At 39.4% G+C, this 17,651-nt stretch overlaps 1 protein-coding gene across 3 annotated transcripts; it reads left to right on the top strand.

Moving 5' to 3' along the window:
• Positions 1-94: 94 nt before the first annotated feature.
• Positions 95-17,631, top strand: tax1bp1b (Tax1 (human T-cell leukemia virus type I) binding protein 1b). Of its 3 annotated transcripts, none has more exons than XM_038711662.1 (18): positions 95-208; positions 2,911-3,104; positions 7,800-7,902; positions 8,401-8,591; positions 8,823-8,981; positions 9,955-10,103; positions 11,155-11,245; positions 11,884-12,069; positions 12,270-12,521; positions 13,062-13,232; positions 13,717-13,789; positions 14,058-14,176; positions 14,340-14,465; positions 15,026-15,112; positions 15,664-15,856; positions 15,975-16,132; positions 16,254-16,339; positions 16,611-16,809. In XM_038711662.1, exons 2-18 carry the CDS (start codon positions 2,928-2,930, stop codon positions 16,807-16,809), a joined length of 2,520 nt encoding a protein of 839 aa, XP_038567590.1. In that variant the 5' UTR covers positions 95-208; positions 2,911-2,927. The 3 variants fall into 3 exon arrangements, with proteins under 3 accessions (XP_038567590.1, XP_038567589.1, XP_038567591.1); XM_038711661.1 differs by lacking the exon at positions 95-208 and adding an exon at positions 596-683; XM_038711663.1 differs by lacking the exon at positions 95-208 and having other exon boundaries at positions 2,928-3,104; positions 16,611-17,631.
• The last annotated feature ends 20 nt before the right edge of the window (positions 17,632-17,651 follow it).

The following is a 17,651-nucleotide window of genomic DNA, read 5'->3' on the forward strand; positions in this document are numbered from 1 at the left end:
CAAAAGATTTGTTACATTTCTTTTATAGTGGGCATGTTTATGACTTTACATTTCCCAACAGTGATATGAATGTCTAAAGCTCACTGAAAGGGGTTGGTTTCCGATTGTGAGGCTGTAGATCCTGTCCACACTGGTGGGAGAAGTATTCAGATCCTTTACTACAATAACACAGTACTGAAACAAAATTCCTGCATTCAGAACTGCGCTAGTAAGTAAAACTACATAAATATTATCAGCCAAATGTACTTAAAGTATCAAAAGTAAAAATACTCATCATTTCTGTATTTCATTATTATTACTGCTTTTGATGTGTAAGCATTTAATATTATAGTTAGCCGGGGTGGAGCTAATTTTAACTACTGGTAGTCTAAAATGCACTATATTTCACTAAAATCGTTTAGTTAGTTACACTCCACCACTGCTTATAGTTATGTAAGTTACTAATGTGATCCTTTAAATTATGTACTTGAAATGGACCCAAATTTTAACTCTATGATATTTGAATCTTTATTATCTGAAGTCAGTTTTTCAGTCTCGTGCAATTCCCAAGCTGACCCCTTTTACCGGTAGTGACGTAATGTTGTTATTATTCCAGGAAGAGGGTCCGGGAAAGCACTGAACTGCGTCAACAATTGTTTTTATGATACATTCGGATTTTAGCTGATGTATAACATGGCAACTAGGTATGTATACGGTTTATTTGATAAATGTGACTAACCACACAACGGTTGTTGATATTCCCTCCGTTTGACAAGTGTTTTTGAAGCTACTTCGAGAGACAGCTTTGCTAACGTTAAGTGTTTACTTTAGCTAACCGTGTCCTCCAGTTGATAGCAGTACTCTCTAGTTAGCTGCTCGGTTTTTCGTTAAGGGCGTTGTAACGTTAACTCAGCGTTTTATATAGTAAGTTCAAAGTTAATATTTTGCTCGGTAGTTTATACTTTTATTAAGAACACATGTATCTTTGCCATGCGGTTAACTGATGATTTGTCTAGTAAAGTATGTAACTAACGCTAGCCAGCTAGCTGCATAGCTAAGTTAGCCAGATATGATCACTGTTTTCACATTAGGCCTCGCCTCGCACCGTGTAGTTGTCTATTTCAGCCATTTCCGTCGACTTTTGCCAAATTATTATTTTGCGTTATATATCTGATTGACAGCTTCGGTGATGCCTGTAGATGACAACACTGTTCAGAGTTACCGATCATCATCCGAGGAAATGTAGTGAATGTTACAGGCCTAATTACGTCGGACAAAATTATATGAGCTAAGGCCCAAATGGAAAATCTACCCTAAAGTAGAACTCGCGTTAATCATGTGGCCATGTTTTTATTAAAGTAAGCTGTATGAAGGAGAGTTTTTCTCTGCTGTCATCGAATTTATTTCGAATGTGGTTGCACTTACAGTATTTAAGGTGAATATACCTGAATATAGAGTGGTGTAAACAGGCAATTCTAGGTTAATACTACTTATGGTACTGAAAGTAAAGTTATCTTGCCAAATAATGATTCAAATAGGAATGAATGTAACCGGTTATATAACTAAGAGTCCTAATGTTTCAGGTGTAAATAGTTAAACTAAGCTGTGCTTCATCAGTGTTTTCAAAGGAATTTCTGTATTACTAAATTCAGTAAAATAAAATTAAACCATCTATTAATCCTTATGTATTGCATTTCATATGTAGTCTGGTACTAAAGGGAATGTAATCAGAAAGATAAATACTTGAGAAAAGAAAATCCCCTGAACAGTCCTAAGTATTTCAACTTTGTTAGTAGATATTATTTATACCACCGAAGATTGGTCTATTTTGTCATTTGGGACAGCTGGAAAGAATTGCTGTCAACTGAATCTTGAGGACACCATATCCTACAATCCTTTGCATACCTGTTATCATTGTAAATGTGTTTCAGCATTTACACATGAAATTTTACATGACAATGTATGTAGCAACAATGTCATTAACCTGTTGCTTTGTTTGTCCATAATGTAATGTCCAATATGTTTTAATTTTGGTAGTTAAAGGTCATAACATGTGCTGTAAACTTGGGTGTCATGGGCCTTTCCTGGGTTTCCCACTGACAAATTACTATTTTGCTGATCATTGGAGAGTCACTCGCTGGACTTCCTGACAGTTCCCGTGAAACTAAACAGTGTCACATGGAGAGAACACACAAGTCCATTAGCCCAGTAGTCTACCAACAAATGTATACATTTGTTGAAAATCCATCCATCCATCCATTGTCAACCGCTTATCCTGCATAAAGGGTTGTGGGGTTTGTTGAAAATGATTTGAAATTTGCTTTTTTGTAGGCAAGTTCCTTCAAATCAGACATTTCTTAAATTGGGACAGAGATTGCATGTGCTTCAAACATGTCATCTTTGCATATTGAGCAAGGAACCCTTCAACCCCTCCCCGCTGGTTAAAAATGTTCATATGATATTTATATTCTGAATAAATCTATTCAATGCTTAAACATATTGGCTTATATATTAAGACAATCAAAGGTAACCATGTTTGATCTTGTATTGTCACTAGCAGACATCTGTTTACTGTAAATATACTTAAAAGTTTGTAATTGTTTGCTGTTTTTATTTTATGTAAGTTTGAACCAAGGAAACCATACTGCATACCATATACGAACACCATATGACTTAAAATTAAAGATAGAAATGTCCATTTACTGGTTGACATTCCTTAAAGGCTTAAATGATTGCCTTATAGTCCTGTATTTGGGTCTAATGAGAAAGTACAGCAGATTGGGATGGCAAATGTTAGAAAAGACAATTGAATATGCTTGTCTTATGTCTTAATATATCTTGCTTCACTTATTCTCATTCTTTTAAAAGAATGATATTTTAGTTGTTTCTGTTCTGTTTCTAATCATATATTTTGTTGTTTCTCCTGTGTAGCCACTGCTGAGTGATTAATGGAACTGTTCCTGGACGGGACTTTATTAAGCAACAACATGGACACATCAAACTTTGCCCACGTCATCTTCCAGAATGTGGGGAAGAGTTACCTGCCCCATGCTGCACTTGAGTGTCACTACACCCTGACGCAGTTCATCAAACCAAATCCAAAGGATTGGGTTGGCATATTCAAGGTGAATAACCATTCAATCTATTATGAAAGCCTTTAAAGGAAACACACTACATAAATAAACATTATGTTTATTAATAGTTAAAGCAGCACAATCATTACGGTATGTATTATGGTGTCTAGAGAATATTGTGTATGACGTATTGGATGGTAGATTTTAACATGCTGTATGATAACTCAATTTGTACAGTGGAGCAGTGACATCTTGGCTATCTAAGCATGACTTCAAATCTATGAATGAATACTTTGTAGATGTACTTCAGGATTTTATTTTGCAGAAATTACAGTACAGAGGTTTGCTAAAAAGGTGGGAACAAAGTATTAAAGAAACATTATGTAGTATTTTTATCTTAAAATAGCAGCTTCAGAATCATTTTGGTACACTGATTTGTAATAGTGAGAATTGTGTCTCTGTCATTGCCACTCTAGACCCGGTGTGCATGCTAGATGACAGTATGTAAGATTGGCAAGATATGTATCACGAGAATGCTGTAATGCTCTACAGCACCACATCACCCCAACAAAACTCTTCAGAAAGCAAGCTATAAGAAGAAGCAAAAAGTATAATATACAATCTATGTTCTTTTGGAAGAAACTAGCTCAGTATTCTCAGTATGGACATCATGGCAGAGGCTGCAAAGAGACTGAAGAAGATGTTCTCGGAGGAAGCGATTAAGAGAAAATATCGGACTGGCTTTAACTTGTTGCCGTGAGCTAAAAGAACTGAAGTGATGCAGGACAGAGTAGTATTCAATAATAACTTATTAGCTTACTTGCTATGTCTTGTGGTGTTATGCCCACTTGATGTTAGCAAACTCACTAGATAACACACTTAGACATCAGTAACGTTTCTGTAGGTGCTCTTGTCTTGGTTGCTTTCTAGCTTTGTTGGCTAGTTTGCCACTTAAGGGTTCAGTGTGTAAGATTTAGTGGCATCTAGTGGTGAGGTTGTGAATTGCAACCATCCATACAGTCTGCCACTGCCCCCTAACCTTTCACAGAGCATAGGACAACTACGGTGTCTCACACAGCACAAAAGGTGTCTCTTCAAGAAATGTCAAGAAATGAGGGTTCTTTAGGTATATTAAGAAACTATATTTACTTAATTATTCAGTAAAACCATGTATTCTTGTGACTTGGCAACTGACAGACAACATGGAAAATGTAAGCCAAGAGTGTGAAGCACTGTCACTGTTTCTGCACTACAGTCCATTATAAGCCACGCATTAATTAAAGTTTATACAAACATTGACAAGGGAAACACATTCATTCTCTCTGTGATTACGGACCCTCGCCAAAACTGCCCGCCAACAATAATATCTGGTATGTACGGTGCTTTGATAGCAGCAAAAAATATAAATAAATAAATGCTTTGATAGTGGTGCTGAAATAGATTTCAGTCATGACAGCAAAAGTTACTCACATAATCCCTTACTCTTTAGTGTTTTTGCCTACAAAATAAAAGTGCAAGAAGCTTGTTTACTGCAATGCAGTAAATAAGTCCTGTGCCTTACCAACTGAGCTAACTGAACAGCATGTCTGCGTCTTAATATTATGGCTTATATTCTCATCCACGATCTAATGGTTGAAAATATTTCTCTGATGCAAAACTTATTTGCCGACCCTGCAGTATATTATTACTACTACTTCTTCTAACGTACATATTCAATATAGTGACGGGTGTCTGCACTGTTTGAATTCTAGTAGTAGAACAAGAAGAACTTGGTGACGAAACGCATTCTGTAGTGCTGCTGTCTGTTTTCAGCTACTGTAGAAACATGAGTATGCAACGTGGCGACGTCTATGGAAGCGAGTGCCCGCAGTTATGTAGATATAAATGTCTCATTCTAAGGTAATAAAAACATAATGTTTTATTATATTTTTACACACCACTGAAAACATAGTTATGGATCTTATATTGCATTTCTGTCGAAGGATCCTCAGAAATAATACACACTGAACCTTTAAGTTTCAAGCAACATTATGCTGCTGCTGCTGGTGAAGAGCAGCGCCAGTGTGAGTCAGAGTCTGGAGAGCGGGCAGCATAACCGGCATCAGCAGCCTCTGAGAACGGAGAGATTGCGAGTGGAGCCATTGTAATGTTTATTTGAAATATGAGCGTGGTGTTGGGAATGAATCATTTTGACCTCCACCACACTTGAGTGTCCCACATGGATCTTGTTATAGGAGCAAATTAAATTGAATAAAATGGCAGTAATTTATTTTAGCCTCATCTGTAGTGAATCGTAGATGTAGATTGAAGCACATGGCTCCAGTCTGTCCTAGACCAGCATTTATTTTTTCTACCAGAGGTAAGATGGAAACTGAGATTAAATCCTGATCAAAAAAATCTAACTGCCGTTTTTTAGTGTGCTTCTAGTGTTAAGAGTCAGAAATATACTTATCATGCACTTCCTCATGTAGCATACTGTAATCCCATTAAGCCAGCCAAGACAAATTGTTGCAAACATTTGTCTTTGTAACAGTGATGAAAACTTTAATATTTATACGTTTTCTAAAAAACACACATTATACTTAGTGTGTGTGCTATTCATGATATTTTTGGGGATTTGGGAAGTGGATGAATACAGATATATTGCTAAGCCTCACTGGGAAATGGGGTCATGTTAGGCTACTGGGGGTGGATCAGATAATGTCTGGAGGCTCTTTAAAGACTGGATACAGCTGGATGCCACATCACTTTGTGTTTAGCCTCAAGATAGGCACCGACTGGCAGGATAGATCTTTAAATCACTAATTTCTCGAGACTCTGAAACACAGAGCTGAGCTGGAAAAGATTGAGTGCAGGATCGTAAATCGTGTACATGTTCCTGGCAGTACTGACAGATGAGACATTTGGTGCCAAGTTCTTGCATTTGTATGCAACAGAGATACCTGGATACACTGCATCAGTGTTACCTCCCTAACACACATTTATTTGCTATTGGCTCAGAGTTAAGCAGAGCAAATTCTGCCTTTGATTGTTTGGAGTGCTACCACTTACTCAGGGTTTTTTATCTATATGGTATGCTTTTTATCTGACTATAGTACATGTTCCAGATATGTCTAGTTATGTGATGCTAGAAAATGTATAGTGTGGTCGGTTGAAATGTGTGAAACTGCCAATAAGTTAGTTTGAAGAATTATACCTTTGAAGAATTATGACTGAAATGAAAATTATTTTCTAATTTGTTTTCACATGTCAGCCTGAAGCCATTTCCAAATGTTTCAAATTATACGCTTTTACTTGGCAAGTTAAACAAAAACTAAATTTGACGATAGATCGATGGGAGATCGATGTTCTTGTTTGCAGATGGACAAAAGCTGCCTTTGGCCCAGCATTCACCATGCTGCGTGATGCAAGATGTTCTCGGCTAGGTAGAGGAATGTTGTTGGGACAGGTTGTCAGAGTGGCCTAGGAGAAAGCAAGTACGGCTTTATAATTAATCTGTCTCTGAGCACAACCCCTGTGTGATTCATGAACAACTCCCTTCTGAATTTATACAGTCTGACTGGCACATAGACAATAGATTACTTCCTGTCAGTTTTCTTGCGGAAGTATGACTTTGCTGGAATTCTGGTGAAATGATCAAACTAAAATAGTCACATTTTGTAATTGCTTGTATCTTTTTGTAGATTTTACTCTTGCTGGGTTATCGCTTCAGTCACCAGTCAGGTTTAAAAAAAAAAAAAGTTTTATTGTGGCTGTACGCCTGTCTACCTCCTGTCCTCTTATTTATATATATTGCAGACCAGTCTGTTGTAAGTGAAAGAGTTCCTCAGAGTTTTCACCCACCGCCACCTCTGCTGCTCTAATGAGTGGACTGGTAAGGGCTAGCCTTCAGTAATGACACTCACTAACTAGGTGCATGTTTTAATTGCTTCCTGTCCTTTACTGCTGGAGGCTGAAACTGCACTGGCAACAACTGGGGTTTTTTGGAGCACCAGGGCCTTCTATCTCTGGCTCTGATGAACACTTGCAGTATTGTAGCTGTAGGCTGTTTGTACACAGGTGAGAAAAAAGCCTGTCTACATCAAAAAATACATCTGTTGCAACTGTATATATTTAAACGTGATCTGTCTGCATGACTATATAAAATATAATATGGGGAAAACTTCACAGGATCTGTGGCAGAGGCTAGTATATAATAGGCTGGTTTGACTGGGCTTGTTGTGGATTCATGTGTGTGCCTGAACGTGCCAGCTCAATGTGACTCTGATTTTGTTTGACAGTTTTATGGCACCAGGCTGAAGTTATGGATGTATTTTCTGTACTCTCCCTTCATCAGCCATCAGTTAACAACACATAAAATACAGATAATTACATTTTGGTTTTCATTTTCAAGTCACCTATGTATAAAATTTTCACCTATTTTCCCTCTTCCTGTTAAAAGTGAGTTGTAGCTACATTTCCACAGTTGGGCTTGTTCATGACAAGGGCCAGGCCACATGCACATGGTGACGAGCTGGAGTGGTTCATAGAATTGATAATTTTTCACAGTAGGCAATAGTCCTGGTCTAACACTATCGTCCCAACATAGATTGAAAACCCCATGATTACTGTAATCAACCGGTTTGAGATATTTTAGTGGCACTGTGTGGATTCTAGGAAGTCTCCCTGTTAATCCTCCATTGTTATTATCCAACACTGATGTGGTGAGAACGTCTGGTTATATGGATTCCCCACTATGTCTCACAGGTTGGTTGGAGCACAGCGAGAGACTATTACACATTCTTGTGGTCGCCTCTCCCTGAGAACTACGTGGAAGGCACCGCAGTCCACAGAACAGTGGTCTTTCAGGGTAAGATCATACCATAGTTTTATATAACTTTAACACCTTTTAATAACCACATATCAGAAGGCTGTTCAGAGGATTGTTAAAACTTTAATACCAAATCAGTGAATAGAGTTAAATGAGACATGTTCCCCAGAGATCTCTGTTATGTTGTTAAGACATTTCAGTTTGTGTGTGCTTTTTTACACTTTTTAAAATAAAGTAATAGAGAGTGACATGAAGGGAGAAAGACATGTTTTATTTGCATTTTAGATTCAAACCAGACATGTAGCGTGTGCTCCAGATCACTGAACCACTACAGCACAATAGTTTGTGTACTTTTTCAGTTATATCTCCACATTATAAATGAGCAAAAGTTGTAACTGCACTTTGTTATAACGTTGGAATGAGTGTGTAGTTTAATATAATATAATATAATATGGACTGTATTACTGCATATCTTTTGCTTTGCTTCTCTGTACTGCTGTACACTGAGTTCACTGATTGGATGTCATTCTTCGCCAGGATATTATGTGCCCAATGACGATGGCGAGTTCTACCAGTTCTGTTATGTGACCCACAAAGGGGAGATCCGGGGAGCCAGCACCCCATTCCAGTTTCGTGCCAACAGCCCTTCAGAAGATGAGCTGCTGACTGTGGAGGATGAATGCAACTCTGACATCCTGGTGGTCACCACCAAGGCTGGCTTCCTTGAGGTACAGTGTGTCCCAGATTTATTGAGCTCTTTACATCAATGTTCTCAGTTCTTTTATTTGGATGTCACATCCAGAACAGAGAAATAAATCTCTTGAGTTCATATTATGTAGAACAACATTGTATACTATTTGAGCATGGGAGTGTGCAAATAGTATTGAAGTGTGGGTAATGAAGTGAATTATTATGTGTGTATGGCCTAAACATCTTGAACAATTTATCTTTCTGTGCAGCAAAAGGTGGAAGAAGCCCAGAGAGAAAAAGAGAAGCTGGTCAAAAATATGGCCCTCCTGCAGCAGGAGAAGGAGCAGCTGGAAGCTGAGAAGGAGAGCCTGCAGAAAGAGTGCGAGCAGGAGAAAGAAACCTGTGCCCAGCTGAGAAGAGAGAACCAAGTAAGCGAAGAATGGACTGAGTCAGTATTTGAAGGCAGATAGGATTGACAACAGGAAGGAGGGAAGCAAAATGTTTGTTGCTTTTCTGTCTCAATTTTGACAGTGAAGCAACAAGCCATGTTCCTTTTTTGTTATATAGTTGTTGATTAAGAAGTCAATACTTGTTTTTCTAAATTATACGATTGACGCTCTTTTGTAGTTTTTGTAGTTATTTCAAGGACAGTGTTACATGTGGCCAAACAGTCTCTTAGCACCCCCTAGCGAAAGACTGCAAATATGCAGAGCTATTCAAACTCGTCATCCACTAAAAGTATAAATCACACAAAGATATGAATGTCTGTATTATCAAAGTTGTAATTCAACTTTTTATAGCATAGCATTAAGTCTTAAAAGCTGTGTCAGTAATAATTCATATTGCTGTCCTCTGCCATAAATCTGCTGGTTTTAAAGCGGCTTTCGGATGAAAACAAGATTACAGATTTTGTGGCTGTTAATTTTATGACTATACTTTTATATGATTTTTTTTATGTGGTGTGAACATAAAGATTCCAAAATTCTGTCTATAAACAAACTGTTAAAAAAATCATTTCCTTTTGCTTTTTTGATGTCATCAAGTTTGAAAACTCTGAATCGAGGCATAATGTTCATTCTGATTTAGAGTTGCATTTCAAAAGACGATAAACATTTTATGTTTTGCACACATTTTCCACAAGCTTAGAAAAGGAAAGTGCTACACTAGGAAGCTATTATTTTTTCATGTCGGACTTTAACCCTTCTAGAAGTATGTAGATCTTGGCACAAATTGGTGTAAATCATTTGTTCTATGAATAGGAATGGTTGTGAATGTTCAGTTATTCATTAGATGATTCACATTACCAAACTGAAGGATTGTTCCTTTGTATTTTATTTGTTATTCAGCCTTTTTAGAGTTTTATTCCACTTGTTTTCAACATTGTATTTAATTGTCTCTCAGGAGGTGCAGAGTTCTTCCCAGTCCCTGCAAGAGGAGAAAGAGGAGGTGAAGAGGAGGCTTGAGGAGGCCACAGCCAGAGTTATACAGTTGGAGGAGGATCTGATTGGAGTCACCCAGAAGGGCCTACAAAAGGAAACTGAGCTGGACAGGTGAGTTCAGGGTGCAGGGTTGCTGCAGATTCACTGAATTGCTGCTTTTGGTTACATCATGCACAGAGGATTATATTTTACCGGGTTATTCGTATCTGATGGTGGAGAGATAACGGCGGCTCATTAATGTCTGTGTGTACTTGTGTGAAAGAGAGAAAAAGAGAAAGAGCGCTCTGTTTTTTTTAATTCTCACAGCGTAGGCTAACAGCAAGTTATTATTATCAACACTTTGTTTTTAACTGTGTTATGTCTAGGCTAGTAGACCCTTGTGCAGGACTAAGAGAATGAGTTAGATAAAAGAGGAATATTTACTGAAGGGTTGAAGAGACGGGAGATTAAGCCGGGGAAAAGCGGAAGATTACGTGTGCCGAAATGGATTGGTGGCTGCTGTGCAGAGCAGGTTGGAACCGTAGCTGAGAATCCGGACTGAGAGGCTGAACTCAGCAGGTCCAGAGCAGAATACGGAAACATATATTAGATGGATGGGCGTCCAAGGAGAGCAGGCACTGTAGGCACTTTCCGGTACTGGGACTAAAACAACACACCTATTATGTGTTATCACTTTTAACTTTTATTATAGCCTACTACATGTTCTTCTTCAATTGACCTAATATAATGATTTAAATGTATTTAAAATCTCCATTGTGTTGTTGTTTGTTTGTTGTAGCCTACAATTTAGGCTACTGATAAATTTTAAAATGTAGGCTATTTTACTTTTTTTGATATGTAATGAAATTAAGCAATTGTGAAATGAATAAACCCCGTAACTGCCACACTGCCATTGTCATCATTTGGTTTAAAGTGCTCTCACACAGCTGAGGGTTTCATTTTGCTTTCCCTTTGATGTTAACTGGAGCACTACGTTCACTACTGTGAGCGGAGGTCAGGCGCATGAAAAAACTAAAATCAACATTCGAATCTCAAAATTAAAACTCAAATGTGTACCCAACGATCCTATTTTCAAATATTCGGGTCCAGCTCTAATGTGAACGTAGACATTGTGATGGGTAATACCATTTGTGACTAACCATTTGTATGACTTTTTCTTTAGTCTCAAGGATAGAGTGAAGAAACTTTTAGCAGAGAAGGAGTCACTTGAATCTCATCTCAAGAATGAGAAAGATGAGAAGGAACTCTACAAGGTAATGTGCTGGTGCTATTAATATGTATTATGTACAGGTACAGATCATTATGTCAGTGGAGTTGGCTTAGCAGTGGTTTGGTTGACTGCTATGTTAGAGATAGTATTACAATCTGTACAGTTAACAATATTTTTGTTATGTTAGATTCCCCAAAATTAGAGGTCCAGTTAATTGATTTTTCCTGTTTCTGTTTTTCACTCTTTACTACTGTGATTATACTACTGTGATAATTCTGCATACTCTTGCCCAAACATTTAGTCTAAACAGGGCATGCCTTATTCTGTCTTCTTCTGGTCTGTCTGGTGTTTGTTTGTTGTGGTGGGCACTGCACAGGAACTGGAAGTGCCACATACTGTACTGTCGCCACGGAAATTGAGCCCCATACCTAATTTAACTTGTACCATCACACTGGGGCTGTTGCACGAGGAAAACTTTATGGGCCTATCTCAATCTCTGTTTTGTAATTGAGGTCATGCAACATTTATTTTAATGGTATCCTCTTTGGTACATGATCGTGATTGGTGTTATATAAATGAGGCAAAAGCCAATGACTTTATGTTTTATAACTTGTCTTGTGTTTTATAACTTCTGCTGTGTGCATGTGGGCGCATGTTTTTGAATCTGTGTGTGTTCACCAGATTCACCTGAAAAACCGGGAACTGGAGAACACTAAGTTAAGTGCAGAGCTGCAGATGCTGAAGTCTGTGGACGTGAACAAGGAAAACACCATTGCCCAGTTTAAAGAGGAGGTGGGGCGCCTGCAGGCGTGCCTCACTGAGAAGGAGAAGCAGTACAGAGAGATCCTGGCCAAAGTTCCCTCCTTGGTACAAAGAAGTTTGTTTTAAAGCTTTAAAAATCAATACAGATTTGTCATAAACAGTAATTAACTTGATAAATTCTTATGGCTTATGATAACTGGAAGATCAGATCATAATAACAAGAATAGGAAAAAGAATAATAACACATTTATAGTGACCTTATTGCAAGGAAAAACCTTCACCTGAAACGTGTTTGTTTCTGGCAGGGAGATATGAAGGCCCTGAAGGAGCAGTTGCGGCAGAAGGAGGAGCAGCTCCAGGCCAACCAGCAGCAGGCCTCCTTGTTAGCCGCTGAGTTGAGGGACGCCTCCAGCACCCGTGACCGTACCATGTCAGAACTCTACCACATGAAGCTGGAGGCCGATGCCCTTCACCAGGCCAAGGCTGAAGCTCAGGCCCAGTGTGTCCGCCTGGAGCGCCTGGTAGAGCAGATGAAGGCAGAGGCCAAGCAGGAAGCTGTAAGGATGATAATCAATCAGCTAACAGGGCTTTATTTACTTAATTAGCTTTACATGAAACATTACATTAATTATTAGACGTGTTTGATATAATGGTAGGCAGGGGGTAGGTGATGTGTGAGCAAATCCTTCATGTACCAACCATATTCTACGCATGCTGTGTATTAGTGAAGCCAGTGAGAAAGAAGAGCAAAAAACTGGAAACAGGAACAAAAAGTCTCTTCCACAGGGGGATTTACTGGTTCTGCCTTTGAAGGATGTTGTAATTCTTTCCATAGTTCAGACCTAGCCAGATTAAAACTAAACAAAAAAATAAGATGTTTTCCCCTGAACAGCACCGTTTCTTGGGGTACATGATCTTTCCACATTAAATCCTGAAGAATTTGATAGCATCCTTGTGATATAAAAAGGCTAAATTGTAGATGATAAAAGTGCTATTATAAGGAAGACTTCTCTGTCTCTACAACTACATAGGGGTCTGTGGAGTTGGGCAATAACTGTGTTTAATGTCTGATCTGTTGTAATGTGTTTGACCACTAGGCCAAAGAAGAAGAAGAAGCTGCTGCAGACCCAGCTGTTTTAGCAGAGCTGCAGAGAGAGGTGGAGGACCTGAAGCTGCGGCTGCACATGGCTGCAGAACACTACAAGGAGAAGTACAAGGAATGTCAGCGACTGCAAAAGCAAGTGTTTAGACTCTCTGAACAGCAAGGGGTAGGTCGCACCAAATACAAGCCGACATACTTTATGCTTCCCCCCAACAAGTGAAAGAACAGAACTTGCATTAGATTTCTGTAACACTAACTCTGCCTATCACATTCCGCTAAATGCCCTCAGAGGTAAAAGGACCTTTGGCCGCTCTTTAAGTCTGTTGTTAATTTCTTGACTGGAATTAATTGCAAAACACCCTGAGCTTAAATAAATGAACCTTTTATCAGCATTCATTGTGTTTATATAAGAAATTAACATGCGCATATGAATTGCTCTTCTTGATAGTTATGTGAGCTTTAATAAATACAGTAAAATTGTTTCATGTTGTAATGTTTTCAGTAGCATATGTTTGTTTATGTTTTTACTTATGTGCATTTTTGCTTTCTACTGATCCTGATTCCAGCTCATGCCTGCGCCAGTTTACTATTTCTTTTTTTTTTGTCTAGTTGCATTTAGAGCTAATTAACACCTTTTTTCCTGTCTGTAGGAACTGAAGAGAAGCTCAGCACAAGAGGCCACAACAATCCCAGCATCAGTGAGTCCAGACACATCAGTGCCAGGTACATTATATCTAACCGTGCCAAATTGTGAAGTTGATAGTTTATCAGCAGTGTCGTTTTTCAGGTGGTTGCCTCAGAAAATCAGTAGTTTTATTTTGACTCTGGTCCTATTATATTGCTATGTAGGTAGGTCACATTTAAGTGTGTCATTGGATATGAATTGTCATCTTAATAATCAACAGATAACAAAATAACTTAGCCGTGCCCCAGGTTGCTTTGCCTTGACAAACCGTCTGACTTGCCTTCGTTGCCTTCGTTGCCTTCACAGGGAGTCCGGGTTCTGCTGATCCCATGCTGGAAGCCATCATCCAGGAGAAGCTCAAAGGCATCAGCAGAGAGGCGTCTGACAGGAATGACAAGTACAGGAAATGCAAACAGATGCTGGTGGTAAGAAACATATTATTTGCATCCTTTTATTGGTCATGTCTGCGCAGATAAGATGTCCAAACCCTGTTCTCCAAAGGTATGATATACAGTGTGTGCTTTCTGCATTGCAAGATAGAGGAATATGATAAAAAAGAGCATTGGTTAATGTCTGACTGCTCATTAGGAGGAGAAGGAGCGTAGCTGCATGTTTGCTGATGAGCTGGCCAAGATGGAGGTGAAATTTAAGGAACAACTGAAGACCAATGAGAACCTAAAACTTCAGTTGGCAGCAGAGGAAGATCATTACAAGGTCAGTTCATCCCGCAGGCAGTTCCGAAAACAGGCACTTAGCGCTCAGGCCATTTGCTGCCAGTGATGCTCTGCTGCTTTCGAAGCAAGCCTTTCTTTGGACACTTACTGTGTTTTTACCGCTGGATATGGCTGTTCTAGCTCAGGGATCGAGCCTTTGATGCTATCTCTTCCCTTGAACACAGTCGCCCTGACAGTGTTGTTTATGAGCAGGCCTATCTGTGAGACGACATTTTACTGCTGTTTATGTCAGGCTCTGGAGACAAGGGAAGCTTAGCTTTGACGAGTCTTCTCCAGTTGCCTGGCTAATGCTGTGCTTGACTCAGGTCAGGCGGATATTTGCTTAGTGTCTCAGAGGAATTCAAACAGGTTGGTTTGCTTGGAGCAGTGTTGTACATAAATCAGTCCAGTGCAAAGGGAAGCCTTTTATGGCTGTGATCAATTAATGTCACAAACTGAGGTCTGAGAGTATTTCACGGATGCAGTTTTCAATTGGCAGTCCATGTCAGATGTTTTAGGATTGAAAATTTCTGTTCATTCTTCTGTTTTTGTGTACTTCAGAGCCAGGTAGCTGAGAAGGGACGGGAGCTGAAGGAACTGAAGGACACACTAGCACTTGTTGTGAAGGAGAAGGAAAAAGTGGAGGAGGTTAGTGACAGCTTTCATTTTTTTCTTTTATGGACTTCTTCCACTCTAAAAATTCCCTGAAAAGTGCCATTGCCCTGCCATTTTCCCTCTCCCAATCTGGTCTATTTAATATGCCTCTAATTGTAGAAGCAAAGTAAATGAGTTCTTATTTTCCATTCCATTACTTTGGACCACAGCAAGGTCCTCACTGACCTAAAATATTGCTTCGAGGTAATGCTGTTACAGCTAAGAGGAGCAGAATGACCCAATTTGAGGTTTAGACTGTAAATTAAATTGGCGTCTGCAACTAACATCAATAAAACAGAGCGTCCCATTCCCTTTGAAAATCAGAAGAGTTGCTTTTTTAATGAAGGCACTAATTAAACTGTTTGTATGAGAAAAAGCAAGATGTCGCAGCTCAGGAGCTGCTGTTTGATAATAAGCAGTGATGTATTACTTGCCTTGAAAGACTGGGAGGCATATAGAGATGAAAGCAGATATGTCGGCTCATCAGGCATTTCATTTTGCCATTTTTCTGTGTTTTTGTAAAAATTCTGCTGTTTCTTCCCCAGGAGCTCCAGAAGGGCAGCAGGAAGGGAGATCAGGGGGGCAGTGAGAAAAGCAGTTTGGAGAGTAGCCAGTCTAGTGTGCCTTTATTCCTGCAGTACCCTGTCCCTTACACCCAGGATGCCCCCACCCCACTGCTGGTTTCTCAGAGCCCCAAGCTGCAATTTGGTAACCCTTACTCCATCTCAGACTCAAAAGGTTGGTTTCCCTTTTCAGACAGTAGAACATCCCTTTGTTGAAAATGTTCCATGAACAATTGTGGAAATAACTGACTTTGTATTTACAAAAACTATGTCTCTCCATTTTCTCCCTGCAGATGAGGGAGATGAGGAGTTCTCAGATGACCAGCTGCTTAGGCTGCCACCTGTGGGCCCACCCTCCTGGGACAGTAATGTGGTGTGTATCCAACCCACCCGCAACCACAGCCGGCCAGAAGGCCATGAGGAGTCAGAGGAAAAGCAAAACAACAACAATGTAAGCCTTTCCGACTGTGCTGTCTGCATTCTCTCCCATGTGCAGTATGCAGTTAAATACTTAGGATTAACTCCTTTGTGTTTTAAATATTCACAAATGCAGTTTTACCGGTCTTCCTCAGGGTAATACCAATGAACAGCCCACAGCAACTGAAACTCGCAGCCCATTTGTGAATGACGGACAAACTGCCTTCTGCTTTGATCCCAGGTAACACGCCCGAACACTCATAAATGCCATCCAAGTTTGCTGCACCCTACATTTTCTAAACCTGTGCATTGTAACATGTGTAAAGTGTTTGTTCTGCTGCACAGCCCCCCTTTTGTTGGTATAAGTCAAGCGGCAGGCCACCCACGTTGCATCAGACAGATGCTCTTTATTAGCCTGCGCTCCTGGTTTGCCCACATCATCACTTGACTGCTTATTAACGGGAGCTTTCTCTCCCTGCCCTCCTGTTTTTCTCTCCTCTTCTTGTACGCAGCATGGACATGAAGAGATGTCCGCTGTGCGAGGTCATCTTCCCGCCCAACTATGACCAGAGCAAGTTTGAGGAGCATGTGGAAAGCCACTGGAAAATCTGCCCCATGTGCAGCGAGCAGTTCCCGCTGGACTGCGACCAGAAGGTGTTTGAGAATCATGTGCTCACTCACTTTGATGGCCACCCGCTCAACTTTGAATAGAAAATCAGAAAATAAGCACATCCGCTCTGCCTACTTCCCATTACCACTGAAATAAATCACTCTGCACTCTTTTCTGCATGTAATAATGGTGTGAAGATCCACTCTTTAGACTACACTGACTTTTGCTTTGTTACTTCAACTTAGAGAAACACTTTGAAGCAATGTGACATTGTAATTCAGTGTATATGGCAGAGCTTCTGAATCTGTTTGCAAATCGGAAAGTTTTTTTATAGATAGAAGATTTCCATTCATATGGATTTAAAGAATAATTTAGGACGATAAGACTGTTGACTTAAAATTGACTCTGCTGTCACAGATCTGGTAGACTAGAGGATGTAACGAATCAGGGAAAGAGATAAGTGTTTACCAAACTTATATTTAACATCCAACCAAATGGTTCCCCCCTTAAACATCACTGTACCAGTCATTTCCTCATTCTTTATAGGAAGCAGCCTTGGTGCAGTCAGGGAGAAATCTTCAGTGATTACATTCAGACATTATACAGTATATCATCAGATCATCTATTTTAGAATAATTAAAGCCAATGATATTGTGAAAGCCTCAATACTTTGTCTATGATAGATTTGTGTTTATGTTAGGTTTCCTTTGTTTTGATTTTGATTATTTTATTGGGGTTTTGTGTCCAAATCTTTATGAACCTTCATATCATCATCTATTCAGTGCATGCTGAGCTTATGTTAAGTTTCCCTCTTTGTTCTTCTCTTCTGAAGCATTAAGTTATTTCATTCATAGAAATGGTTTCATTTGTTAAGTGAGTTTCATGTATCTAATACGAATTAATAAAGTCTGTTTGAAATTGAATTGTTTCCAAACGCAGTCAA

This window comes from Micropterus salmoides, unplaced genomic scaffold (genome assembly GCF_014851395.1).
Source record: "Micropterus salmoides isolate LMB-PRFRI ecotype aquatic unplaced genomic scaffold, ASM1485139v1 Ms_hic_scaffold_11, whole genome shotgun sequence".
Lineage (NCBI taxonomy): Eukaryota > Metazoa > Chordata > Actinopteri > Centrarchiformes > Centrarchidae > Micropterus > Micropterus salmoides.

Bases quoted from the DNA above. Each gene is read 5' to 3' on its own strand.
- tax1bp1b (XM_038711662.1), top strand. From the start codon at position 2,928: ATGGAACTGTTCCTGGACGGGACTTTATTAAGCAACAACATGGACACA. The intron at 13,233-13,716 runs GTAGGTCGCACC...TCCTGTCTGTAG, and splicing joins GACTCTCTGAACAGCAAGGG to GAACTGAAGAGAAGCTCAGC. The intron at 16,133-16,253 runs GTAAGCCTTTCC...GGTCTTCCTCAG, and splicing joins AAAAGCAAAACAACAACAAT to GGTAATACCAATGAACAGCC.